The 14,685-nt window shown below is 38.4% G+C and overlaps 1 protein-coding gene across 1 annotated transcript; it reads right to left on the reverse strand.

Moving 5' to 3' along the window:
• Positions 1–103: 103 nt before the first annotated feature.
• On the reverse strand, positions 104–14,265 carry LOC311080647 (CCN family member 1). Its single transcript, XM_084110721.1, has 5 exons — positions 14,045–14,265; positions 10,058–10,271; positions 6,511–6,915; positions 4,905–5,083; positions 104–2,288 (listed from the first exon to the last, which is right to left on the reverse strand). Exons 1-5 carry the CDS (start codon positions 14,099–14,101, stop codon positions 1,983–1,985), a joined length of 1,161 nt encoding a protein of 386 aa, XP_083966847.1. The 5' UTR covers positions 14,102–14,265; the 3' UTR covers positions 104–1,982.
• Between the last annotated feature and the right edge of the window lie 420 nt (positions 14,266–14,685).

The raw sequence follows: 14,685 nt of genomic DNA on the forward strand, positions 1-14,685 counted from the left end.
GTTCACTTAGAAACTGCCATTTTTAAATTAAAAGTTAATTCAGGCTATTACGCAATCTAACAAACTATATTATTATAATTATACTTGTTCTGCAATATAACAAATTAGAAAAAATCACATGCCTGCAGTGAGTTTTTACAAGCCAGTTTATTTGAAACATGGTGAGTGGTTGTCCTCAGTCTTCAGAGGTAAAACACAAACGAGAGGAATTTCCTAGAGCAAAACTTAGACCAGAACCAAACCTTGGTAAGTATTTTTTTCAATAGAATAAGTGTGTAGCATGATGGATGTGGTACTTATGAAGCATTAATCACATATTGGCTACTCTGTCAGTATATCTGAGTAGCCTATATAAATTTATAAAGACTGTTTTTTGTTGTACAAAAATACGTTTTAATAAAAGCATACAAACATCAGCTAAAATTAAATCAGATCGATTGCAATTATGCTTGGTTTGTAATCGTCTAACAACTTTATCCAGCTAGACAATAACACGTTTTAAAAACTCGCTGCTTAACCGTACGATGCATTGCAGAAATTAACTAGTTGCACCTGTCATTTGAACCATGTTCAACAATATTTCTGTGGGTTAACCATAGACTGTATAAAACAAGGGGTTAACACGTGATTAACTTTACCTTATAAATGCGAAATCTACGTGGAAATATTTTGCCCGTGAATACGAACGCGCAGATTCCTGACTGGATTTTGCCCGCGAAAATTCGCTGAACGGTAAATGTTACGCACCTTAATAACTTAATTGATCCGATGAGGCAATTAATATAGTTAATTTACACTAAACAACAGAAAGCCGTTCAATTTCATCACTTTACATGTTGTAGGCTACTCCAATTTTATGCTGTTCATTCAGTCAGCAGATTTCTCCACAACTTCATTCTCCGAAATGCTGATGAAACGAACATGGTAGACATGTAAAAATGTAAATTATTATTATTTTTTACTTAATTGAGGTACATGTTTGAGAAACATAACTTAGCAAACAAGATCACAATCATTCTATGACAACATGGCTTCTCTTTTCCTCAGAAGTTTGGTTATTTGTGTCTCAAAGCCTGTTCAAACCCTTGTTCTTCAGGGCAGATGGCACGACATCACCTCTGTCAGTTCATGCACCAATGCCAGGCAAAAATAGAGAGCGCTGCATCATAAAACACACCGACAACAGTGCCGTTTGCACGAGGCTCTGCCATCACGTGGTAGATTAAAGACCAGACTGGAGCAGCGTTTGAGAGAACTGTCCCACCCATTACTTTCAAATTACATGTTTACATCAGATGCTGGTGTTTTAAACATATTTTTATTGCAAACCAGAGGGTTACTGGGTTTCTTTCTGCCCCAATAGAAGAGGATTGTAATTAGCTGGGAGCAGAGGAGCCGACGTTTTGACGCCAGGGAGCTGCGGCGCTTGGCATGTATCCCTCGGAGAGTTGATGGAGTCATGCGCTCACAAAATGGCTCAGCGTCGAGTCCACAAGCAGCCGAGCCAAAGCTTAAAACGACTCCCTGTTGAGTTTCCCCTTGTATTTGCCGGTGGTTCTTTGAACGTCAAGGCAAAGCAATCACTACAAAAAGAAGTAAAGACCAGCCCTTGCGAAGCTGAGAGTCTGTCCCACCATGTTTTAAGTGTCTAATCTTGTTTTTGTTTTTATTCTCCAAACCTGCTTAAAGTCTCATTTAGATTGTGCAGGTGCTCCATAATGCATCACTGTTCATGGTGAGGACCAGAAAATCCATTTGTATTTGTATATATTCACGACAAGGGACACGTCCCGTCCCAGATCCTCAGGGAAAGCGCATCTATTCTAAGGGTCTTGGTACAAGGGATCGGAAACCAAAACGGCCCTTTCTTTTCCACGTGGATTTGCGTTATAATGAGGCCTCGGCCTGGCGTCTACACTTCGAAACGCTACTCTATTGGACGGGGAAGGACAAAAGGGTCAGGTCTTCAGAGGAACGAGCCGTTAATCGACGAACTTGTGCATGTCCCCGTAGAGCCAGCGCTGGGGCGGGAGCGCAGCGTCGTTCAGGTGCCCGCATTCGTCGTTGCACTTGCAGGATTGCACGAACATGACGGCCCTCTCGAAGCGCTCGCCGTCGGGACAGGCGAAGAGCACAGGGGCCGTTCGGGTGCGGCGGGGGGAGCAGCATCGCCCGTCCAGACACATCCCGCAATAGTTGGGCCGATAGAGGCGCGTGCTGCGACAGCCGGCGTAGCGTAGACGCAGAGGCTCGGGAGACTTCTGGGTACGGGAACACTTCCTCCCCTTCTGTTGGACAAACACAAGGCAGGTTACACTCACATCTGCACTGGAAAGCAAGTGTGCAGTGATGACTTCAATGGGCTTCATGAGGAAACATCAGTTTAGCAGCGTGCACCATATTTTTGAAACACTAAGTCCCTGTCCCAATACTCACACTTGTGGTCATTGCACTTGCACCACTTCTCTACTTAAATTATGTATTTGCAGAATACCGTGGCCGTGAAGACAGCAAGAGTTTTAAGACTTTTGTTTACTCAATGGGACTAGCTCCAAGATGTTCCATCCAAGATGTTCCAGGATTTTTCTCCATATACTGGACTTCAATGCGGTCCAACGGTTTGAAGGTCCTAATTGCAGTTTCAGTGGAGCTTCAAAGACTCTACACGATCCCAGCCGAGGAATAAGAGTCTTATCTAGCCAAACCATCGGCCAAAAATTTTTTTTTTTGAAAATGAGTGATGGTTTGGCTAGATAAGACTCTTATTCCTCGGGTGGGATCGTGTGTAGAGCCTTTGAAGCTGCACTGAAACTGCAATTAGGACCTTCAAACCGTTGGACCGCATTGAAGTCACTATATGGATCTATATTCCATCCTATATGGATGGAAATCCTGGAATGATTTCCTCAAAAACCTTCATTTCTTTTCGACTGAAGAAAGAAGACATGAACATCTTGGATGACGTGGAGAGAGTTAATTATCAGGAAATTTTAATTCTGAAGTGAACTAATCCTTTAAGCACCTCACTTCAGCGTGTGACTGTGGTGATTCATTTACAAACATTTTACAAAATTCATATAATCTCTGCAGTCTCTGCACCAATATGTAACATCTAATTAATTTAACTTGCACTGGAAAGTTTTCCTAGACATGACGCAAAATCAGTGTATGCAAGTTCCTGAACGAAAGAATGACCCAGAAAGCAACAGTGTCGCTGGGCCGGATCTAGGCCGACTCTATATTGCTGCCTGGGGAATAACGGGATACACTTAGGCCCCGTTTACACTAGTGCAGTGGTTCCCAAACCTGTCCTGAAGGACCCCCAACACTGCACGTTTTCTTTGTCTCCCTAATCAAACACACCTGATTCAACTCATCAGCTCATTATCACATGGGTTAATGAGCTGATGAGTTGAATCAGGTGTGTTTGATTAGGGAGACAAAGAAAACGTGCAGTGTTGGGGGTCCTTCAGGACAGGTTTGGGAACCACTGCACTAGTGCCTTTTCGTTTTAAAACACATAACTTTTGCTACAGTTACACTTAGTGTCTACACTTCTCTCTCTGACCCTCGAAACCAGAGACTTTAGGAAATGCTTTAGTTTGAAAACTCCAGGGTTGCATTTCAGTGTAAATGGACCAAAACGGATACTTTTGAAAACTAAGGCGTGGCTGCCCACATTACGCTATACCAGAACACAACAATAACAGACCAGCCTCGACGACCATGTAACAATAACATGGAGACAGAACTGCCTGTGACTTTGTTTAGTAATGTGACTTTGCTGAGAAAAAAAACACTAGTGTAAACTGGGCCTTAGCCTCAAGTAGTGCTCTGAAGCACTAATAGAGATAAGTCGGATGTATTATGAGTTAAGTGTACAGCGCTTTGTCATTTTTCAGACCTGGGACAGTCTTGCGCATGTGAAAAAGCATCCAGTGCAGAAAGACAAAATACACTTTTGTAGATTAAAACAAGTCCTAATTTCTTATGCAGTGTTGCTTCTGTAGTCAGTTTATGTACTTCAGGGTTAAAGTACTGCTAATGTGACTATTGTTGTATTTTGCTTGCTTCTAATACCGGATTCCTAATCATTTTCATTTACAAGCAAGGCTTTTAAAAAATCCTCCAAAATAATCGTGGAGAAGCATTTTGCTTACACACTGCAAAACGTTGCAAGAACAACATTCGCATTGTGAGACTGTGCTAGTTATGAATACTATAACTAGAAAAAGAAGTACTCAAGACAGTAAACAACTATTGGGCTTCCTTTTCTACTTTAAGCTGATGTTTATGATTTTGGCAAGAAAGAGCCAAAGGCCAAATAATGATTGCATGGTTTAAATTTATGGATTTAATTTAATTAATGTTTTTAGTTGGTTGGTACAAGTTTGGTTCTGCTGTAGGTGATGGACCAAGATACACTGCAAAAAAATTTTTATTTCTCAGTATTGTTCTCTTGTGTTCCAGTACACATATCTGAACATTCTTACACCAAGGTACATTTACTTAAGAAGCAAAATTACTTAAGATATTAAGTCTTGTTTTCTGAAAATTTTTGTTTATTCTTAAAACAAGAAAAAAGTGCCAATAGGGTAAGAAAAAAATAGAGATATTAATAGGCAGATATTTTTCTAGCAAACTTTAAGTGCAAAGTCACTTAACTGATTTTTTTCTTTCCTTTTTTCAGAAAACAGCGTAATATTGCTTCTCAAGTAATTGTATCTTAATGTAAGAATTTTTTGAGATATTTGTACTGGAAAACAAGACAAAATACTTGTTCAGAAGCTGATTTTCTCTTTTTGTGAAGCAATGAAGATTTCTCAAGCTCTTCATGCAGAGATATACTGGTCTGTTTAGTGGGATCGTGTGGTAAATGTGCAGATGCTTTCTGATATCTTTACCTTTATAGGCACAGCCACAGAACTACAGGGACGAATGTTGCAGAGTCTGGTTTCCTTCAGCAGTTTGCACTGAGCGTTCTCATTGGTGACCCGAGACGAGACGCCCATCCCACAGCTGCGGGAACAAGGTGTCCAGCTTGTCGTCTGAGCGACACATTGCCGTCCAGCTTGCTTCCACGCTAGGGAGAGAGAGAGAGAGAGAGAGGGTAAGTTAGTACACAGGCACCATTCACCCAACAGGGAACACTGACGCACAGAGAAAGTGATTAGGGAGCATGTGTGGGACTGGTTCACAAGGATCTACTGGGAAAGAAGCGGCGGGCTGCTAAACACAAACACTCACACAGAAGTGCATGCAGAAGAAACCGCCACAGCTCACATTGGGACTGATTGTTAATTGAACCGAAACCCACACAGGACACATTCTTGCACTCTGCTGCAATACTCTTAATTGTTGGTTTATGTAAACATATGCTAATCAGACGTCTATGACGGCAGCAATACATCCTGAGCCAGGGTTATTATATTAAAATAAATTAAATATATATGTAAAAAAAAAACATTCCATTTTTCATTTTGATTAAATTGATGTATTAAAATAACACCAATAATAATAATAATAAAATAATAATAAAAAACAAATAAAAATATGAAAAACTATAGACAGTTAAAAAAAAACTAAAACAATAAACTGATAAAAAATGACAAAAACACATAATAAAATTACTAAAACATTAAATAAAATTAAAATGGAAAATGCAAAAATAAATATTTAAAACAAAATAGTACCTCAATTATACTAGAATAAAACAATACTAGAATTGGTAAACATTTTAACCAATAGTTATCACCATACTTGATTAACCACAGTTTGTTTTTGTTTAACAATTTTTCTGAAATGTTCAAATGAGGAATTTTCTAATTAATTTTGCATTAATTAGCACAAAAAAAAATCCAGAAGATTAATCTGAATATTGGATGAAGCCAGATTCAAAGTTCTTGTTTTATTTTGTTAACCTATTCGTGTTAAAGGTTTTTACAGAAGGGATTTTGGATATCTCTTTTTATCACTTCATAAATCAGAAAATACTGTCAACGGACAGAAGAAAATACATTTTCATCATGTTTTAGGAATAAAATGTTGCATAAAATCAGATGAATGATATATGAAGAAACCCCTCAGTAAAAGCCTTCAGAATATAGACAGGAATAAAACTGTAAAGTTTGGTGTGTGTGCAAGTAATGCTGAAGTGCTGGAAAAAACTCACAAACTTTAAAGATATGTACTATAGTTGAAATCTACAGACACAAATGGATAAAGTGACGAAAATAAACACTTGAATGTGTTTTCTTTTCACTAGTCTGAAAGAAGTTACGTAAGCCAAATCTCAAAACTGACCAGTGCATGAAAAACAAACAATGGTTTTACCTGTAATGTCTTGTCTTAACAGATTGGCCTCTTAAATATGCATGCATTTACATGCTGGTCCACACTGCTGGTTTGGTGCAAGTCATGATTATGACATGCAAATGACAACACTTGTTGACCAAGGAAACTAGTGATCGTTACAAAACTTGGGGACACAGACCAGAACAGCGCCCTCACCTGGCAGGTGTTTTCGACTGCGCGGTTTGTCCCACTTGTGCTCCACCTCTGTGAGCTCGTTGCTCAGGGGGTCTTTGGGCTTGTAGGGGTACGGCTTGGGTCGGGGCTTCTTGAAGGCGTGCAGGTCAGGGAACAGGTATGGGGGCAGCCGTGGGCGCCTGAACACGGGCGGCAGGACCGAGGACTCGCCGTGACAGTCCACACTGAGGCAGCACTGGCCTGGGACTTTGACCAGTCGAGGTGCGGGACAGGACGGCGACGCCAGGGGAATGTCTGTGGGGCAAAGGGGCACGCAGCCCACCGCCCCGTCGATACAAGTGCACTGGTGTTTGCAGCCTGCGTGGAAGTTCTCTCCGTTCTGATACATCCGGCCGTTATATTCACAAGAGCGACCTTCCAGTTTAGCTGAAAGACGGGAAAGGAAAGTAGGGAACTGGAAATTACAATTACATTCAATCTCTCCAAAACAAGAAGTATTGTTAGTTCTAATGTAACTAATGTTAAAGGGGTCATCGGACGCCCATTTTCCACAAGTTGGTATGATTCTTTAGGGTCTTTATGTAAAGTTTGTAACATACTTTGGTTAAAATTCATCAATGGTTGTGTAAAACACCCTTTTTACCTCCTCAAAAACAGCTCTGTTCATAGCGACCCGTTTCGGTGCATGTCTCTTTAAATGATAATGAGCAACTGCTCACCCCACCCCTCTCTTCCATTGGGGTGTCGACACAAGACACGTAAAGTGATGCCTTGGTGGACAGTATACAAATAGCTGAGGGCAGAAATATGCTAATGGCCGTAAATATGCTAATACGGGACAGTCCGTCAGTGGTCGCGGAGCATGAGCATTATAACATCATATTGATCAGAAAATCCAAACGGCCTGATTATTGAGAGTGTTTAGGCTTTTTGAGGGTTAAAAAAAAAGGAGTGAATGGATTTTTTTCATTGTATAGTTGTGTCCACGCACTGCAAAGACACATTTAAATGCAAACACCCTATGAAAATGAATTTTGCATCCGATGACCCCTTATTATAAAGTCCTACCATTATTGGTACACTGCAAAAATTAATGTGTTACTTTTTATCTTGTTTTCCAGTACAAATATGGCAACTTTCTTAAACAGATACATTTACTTCAGATGCAAAACGACACAAAATATTAAGGGCCAGATTTACTAAACAGGCCAAATTAGCGTGAGAGACGACCCCATAAAAGCGCTGATGGGAGTGGAAAGTTCAGCGCCTGATCTACTCAAATTGAAGAACACAGATGCAACCGGATCATTTCCATATTAATAACCAACACAATCTACCAAAATTAGCGTCTGGTTTAAGACATGCTTTTTTGGGGGCTGTAAATAATGCCACAAATACTAGTAAATTGACTAGCGCAAACCTTAGTAAATCAGCTTGCATGATAAATTTAAATACTCTCCTCCCATACATTTTGCATCTGAAATGGTAACGGCCACAAATGCATAATATGCAATAAGGTCAGCTAAAAAAGAACTGTGTCCACACCTTTTCAGCGCTCGTTCTTCACTGCGTGTCAGTAGTTTTTTAAACGGCTAAAGAGGGTTTGCGTTGGAGCAAGCTGATAGTAAATCTGGCCCTAATCTTGATTTCTGATTTTTTTTTATTTTATATAAATTTAGTTTTTGCTTTAAACAAGAAAAAATATCTACCAATGGGGACGGAAGAATGATAAAATGGAATGTTGGCCTAAAGTTTGCATAACCAAGAAACATTAAAAATACTCGACATTTTGAACATTCAGAGAATATTCAGAAATAACGTTGTTGTTGTTGTTGTTGTTTGTTTGTTTGTTTTTTGCATAACTTAATGGGAACATAAGCAAAACATTCTTAGGGCATATGTGTGTTAGCTGGAGTTTTGTGTGTTGTTTTCCAGTAAAAATATCTTAAGCCCGAGACACACCAAACCAACGCCAAAGAACTAGTGCCTATGAAAGCCGACTGTGTAGTCGCCTCGCGTCGTCTGCGTCGGGGAAAAGCTGCACTTGAACACACCGAGAGAACTACAGCCGACTGTCAGCTAGCATCCGCGTTCTGCGCCTGCGTGTAAATGAGACAACTGTCTATTTCTGCTGATATATTCGTCTATATTCCTCATTCAAAAAGGGAAACCGACGCTGAAGGCTGCCGATACACAAACCGTAAACAAAGCAGTGTGTGCTTACCGTTTTGAATATCAATCCTGCTAAATACTTTCTTTATTCCACTCCGCTCGTGTTAATATTGAAATATTCGCAAAGGAACACTCAGGTAAGATAACGTAACATTAGAACAGCGTCTATCTGTACCGTTTTGATTTCTTTGCTCGCTGTTTTGCTATTATTCTTGAGCAGTGACTCCTTCACTAAGCTGAACAGCCAATCAGAGTTCTCTCTCTCAACGACGGCCCGACACCGATTCAGCATGTCGAATCGGCTGAAAAAACGCAGACGAAGACCAATTTCAGCCGACTGTGCAAAACACACTGAGGAAACTTAGTCGGCTGACGCACAAAAACTGCCCGACGGCCGACCGTCGGCTTGGTGTGTCCCGGGCTTATCTAAACATCCTTTAGATCAACTGCCATTTGTTTTGACCTCCTACAGAGGGTTCAAGCTTGAATGATTTGAGTTATTATCCTGAAAGAAGATGACCTGCACAGGGTGACAGTCAGGGGTTAAACAGAGATTGACACTCTATCCTCTGCTTTTATGAGAGAGGCTCTATGTTTAGGGCCGAGTGGAATTTTGACTTGTTTACAATGCTGTCGAGCGTCAGATGGTCTTTGGGTGTGTTGAGACGCCCCCTTAAACCCCCCTTTAGTCCAACCCAAATACCTGCCTTAATATAGCAACTACCCCAGTGCACAAAATATCCTCTGTATGTGAGGAAATTAATGTGCATGTCTTAATAAAGATAGAACCCCAAGCAGAGGGCGGCCAGACTACACCAGTCCTCTATGTAAACCCCGAGTAGAGTTAAATTATTCAAAAATTAGTCTTTAAATTAATTATTCATGATAATTATTGAAAGGTTTGATACGTGAATGCATTCAAACCTTTGAATAAATGTACAAATTTTCGATAAATATATTCAGGAATAATACATTTGATGAACATAGAATTAGAATAGAGTGTTTTAATTTTAATGAATTTTCAGTAAATAAAAATTATACATTATAGAAATTTACATTAATTGGTAGTAGCATTGTATTGTTATATATGTGCCTATGAAATTGCATACAAATTGATTTTCTTTACATTATTTAAATCTATAAAATGTATCAATTTTAAACATCTAAATACGTTAATGAAAATCTATATAAAAATCATACATTTTACACATTGAAAGCTTTACTAATATATATATATATATAAAAATGTATAAAATTGAAACAGTTTGTATTAGCATATATCGTGAGTTTATATTAGCATATATCGTGCTTTTTTACACGTATAAAATGTATGATTTTTTAAGAAATCCCCAGAAATCAAATATTGTTTTGTGTCTGTGTTGTATTGTTGACTCACCCCGGCAGATTCCGTGGAGACTGGCCACATCGTTGCCATAGTTACAGTGCAAGCCCTTGTGATGGTCGCAGGGTCTGTGGTCGTGGCAGTCGTCGTTCAGCTGAGCGGCACAGACCGTACAGCATCCGCAGGCATCGGGCACCGCGCTCACACCCGGCGGGCACACGGCACGCTCACCCGGACACCGGCACACCTTAGGACACCTCGCACAAACCTGCACACACACACACACACACACACACACACACACACACACAGGGGGTTCAGATTGAGCTCGGTGCAACTGAATGTTGCAACCACATAAAACCTCTGCATACATCTAATGGTTGTTCTTATAACTTCACTTAATAAAAAAAATACATTAATATAATTGTGGTTAATCAGGTTCGGCGAAAATGAATTGCCACATAAAACTTCTGCATACGTCTAATGGTTGATTCTTATAACTTTACTTTTTTTTTTTAATACATGAATATAATTGTGGTTAATCTGAATTAAATGCATCAGGATGGCTGACAGCTGGAAATGAAATCGCCTCTCGTTAAGATGCCTGTTCATTTAAATGTAGAAAACGTTTGATTTCTTATAAATTTGGACACAATGTATGATAATGCACATTTTTATACATTTAAATAAATTTGCATAAGCAAATGCTGTAATATAAAATTAATTTAAGTTTATAGAATGTATTTTTTGAAAATCTAAATGTGCTGTCAAATCTAGTGCTGTCAAATCGATTAATCGCATCTAACGTAAAAGTTTGTAAATATATAGTATATGTATATATATATATTTCGCACTAAGGGGCCTAAAGTGTGCCAAGAAAACATCCCCCACACCATTACACCACCACCACCAGCCTGCACAGTGGTAACAAGGCATGATGGATCCATGTTCTCATTCTGTTTACGCCAAATTCTGACTCTACCATCTGAATGTCTCAACAGAAATTGAGACTCATCAGACCAGGCAACATTTTTCCAGTCTTCAACTGTCCAATTTTGGTGAGCTCGTGCAAATTGTAGCCTCTTTTTCCTATTTGTAGTGGAGATGAGTGGTACCCGGTGGGGTCTTCTGCTGTTGTAGCCCATCCGCCTCAAGGTTGTGATGAGTGGTTATTTCAGTCAAAGTTGCTCTTCTATCAGCTTGAATCAGTCGGCCCATTCTCCTCTGACCTCTAGCATCAACAAGGCATTTTCGCCCACAGGACTGCCACATACTGGATGTTTTTCCCTTTTCACACCATTCTTTGTAAACCCTAGAAATGGTTGTGAGTGAAAATCCCAGTAACTGAGCAGATTGTGAAATACTCAAACCGGCCCATCTGGCACCAACAACCATGCCACGCTCAAAATTGCTTAAATCACCTTTCTTTCCCATTCTGACATTCAGTTTGGAGTTCAGGAGATTGTCTTGACCAGGACCACACCCCTAAATGCATTGAAGCAACTGCCATGTGAATGGTTGATTAGATAATTGTTCAGAAATTGAACAGGTGTTCCTAATAATCCTTTAGGTGAGTGTATATCGCCTCTCATAAATTGAAGATGAATTGGGGTCAAAGGAGTGTTTCCCTGTCTGTCTGTTATTTTAAATATAGCTATAAAATGTTTGAGTTCTTAAAAAAAATACATTAGTGTATATGTCACAATATAGGATATTGCAAATTGACTCAACTTTGATAAAAATATACCTTATTAAATTAAATACATTTTCTTTATATATAAACATTTATTTAAATATATGATTCATTTTTTACATTTAACTTAATTTTCATTAGCATATGTGACCCTGGACCACAAAACCAGTCATAAGTTGCTATATATATGGGTATATTTGTGGCAATAGCCAACAATACATTGTATGGGTCAAAATTATCGATTTTTCTTTTATGCCAAAAATCATTAGGATATTAAGTAAAGATCATGTTCCATGAAGATATTTTGTAAATTTCCTACTGGAAATATATAAAACATTTATTTTTGTGAGTGGATGCAGCATAATCGCCATAAATGGACATAAAAAAAACATAAATGGACAACTTTAAAGGAGATTTTCTCAATGTTTCGATTTTTTTGCACCCTCAGATTCCAGATTTTCAAATAGTTGTATCTCGACCAAATATTGTCATATTCTAACAAACCATACATCAATGGAAAGCGTATTTATTCAGCTTTCATTTGATGCACACATCTCAATTTCAAAATTGTGACCCATGTGACTGGTTTTGTGGTCCAGGGTCACATATTTCAAATGTATGATTTTTAGATATTAAAGTATTTTAGTAAAAATGTTTTTATTAATTTGCATTAACATAATATTGATATAAAAACAGCAATATATAATTTTAAATAAATTTTCATTAGCATTTTTAAAGTGATTTTATACATTTAAATATATAATTTAAATGTATAATAAATTTGCATTAGCATACACTGTGATATGGTCGGCTGCTAGAAATTCGATCGGCTCTCGTAAAGTCAAGGTGAATCGGGTTCAAAGGAGTGTTTCCCTGTCCGGGATCCACGTCATTCCGAAGGGTTTTTCCATTGAAGCCAATTTCCATTGGATCACTTCCTAAAGCGCTGCACCTGTTTCCCCGGCATCCCGATGGCTCTGTGAAATACCCAGCCGAGTCCTCTGAGAACGCCCGGCATCTTAAAACCGGAGGAGACGAGCTCTTGAGTCACTCGAGACCCATATGTGGATCTGAGATCAAAGCATAAGTCGGGGCCGGTTCTGGAGCAGGGGTCAATGGAGCGGGATGTGGGGCTGGGTTGTTGTGCCTGGGTTATTTTGAGCCTGTGCTGGTCTATTTCTGATCCACAGGAGCCATGAGGATGGGTTGAGTCTCTCAGGTGTGCAGATCTGAGTCTCATTAACAGGGCCAGAACCTCTGAGCGGCTCCTTGGTGTCATCGTGCTGATTTTCTGGTTTTATCTGTGACTGTGTTGTAATGATATAGAATTTGAATGTGATTTTATTATTATTATTATTATTATTATTTATGATTATTTTGCTTTGATCCATGTACAGTACTGTGGTCAACTGTTGTTGTATTAATATGTGCTTTATAAATAAATTGAACATTGAACATCGTGCTGCTTTCATACTCCATAAAGAGAATACAGTCTGTACAGATTACAGACAGATCGTAGGCAACAGCTCCAGCCTCAAACGCACACGACTAGACTAATCCAAGTCCAAATGTTTTCTAGTTATGATGGATCACAGACTGTGTCTTCAGTGGGACTTTTAAGCTGAATTGATTTTGCACTAAAATGGACTAAAGACATAAAGAAATGACAAGGGAACTAAAAATAGATATCAATCTATATATTGATAGTAAATGACATTATAAATATGATTAATCTTATTATGCAGTATTGTGTGAATAATAATATTTGTATATAAAATTGTGAATTGAATAAGAAGTGAATTGTATATATATATATATATATATATATATATATATATATACATACACACACAATTCACTTTTTATTCAATTGTGCTGATATTTTATTCAATTATGCTAATATATATATATATATATATATATATATATATATATATATATATATATATATATACACTACAATATTCACACAATATTGTTCAAATGTCGGTATAATAATAATAATAAAACAAATATATATAAAATTTTAATATAAAATATTGTGTGAATATATATATATATATATATATATATATATATATATATATATATATATATATATATATTTGTGCTGTCAAATCGATTAATTGCAAAAACTAAACAAAAACTTTTATATTAATGCGATTAATCGATATATGATCATGCGAGTTGATTAAGGTTTATAAAAAAAACATACAATTTATTACTATCACACACACACACATAAATGAAGCATAGGCTATATATATATATATATTTTTTTTTTTTTTTTTTTTGATGAAACGAACTGTTGCGGAACACATTGTTTACATTAAACTCTTGTGACTTACCGACGTGCAGATGATCAGTACAAACACCAACAGACACATTAAATCCCTCATCTTCATAATAAACCATTCAATGTCCACGGACGATGTAGTGAAACTGTAACCGAAACAAAACAGGTCAACTCTCACAGACGAGCGTTAATAATCCAGACAGGCGCGTTTATTCCAGCACGAGATAGTGAGTCGAGCACAGAAGTTTCTAACACTTGTTTTCACACTGCAGTGAATCTTTATACGGCTGTGCTGTGATATCATCGCAGTCCCGCCCTCTCGGCCAATCAGAACGCGGCTGTGCGGATACGTTTATAAATAGGCGTGGCTTAGCCATCCGGGCGGATTGTAGGCGTGGCCAGCGATGAATGCAGTCATTCATAAAAACGACTCCATTCCAGAGAAGAGCTGCTGTCTGCTGTTTATTGACTTAAGTTTTAATAAAAATATTATGGATGCTTTAAAGTCTCTTTCACACGCACAGCTCTGTCCGCTGTGTGCTTTGTGCAAGGCAAGATAAATATACTCAGCTGTGTGATGTTTGCAAATTGCAGCATTAATAGAGCAGGGGCCTGTTTCAATAAGGAGGTTCAACCAACTCTGAGTTAAAACTTTAACTCTGAGTTGACTTACCCTGAGATGGGAAACTCTGA

Source organism: Abramis brama (genome assembly GCF_963993115.1).
Source record: "Abramis brama genome assembly, chromosome: 1".
In the NCBI taxonomy this organism is placed as follows: Eukaryota; Metazoa; Chordata; class Actinopteri; order Cypriniformes; family Leuciscidae; genus Abramis; species Abramis brama.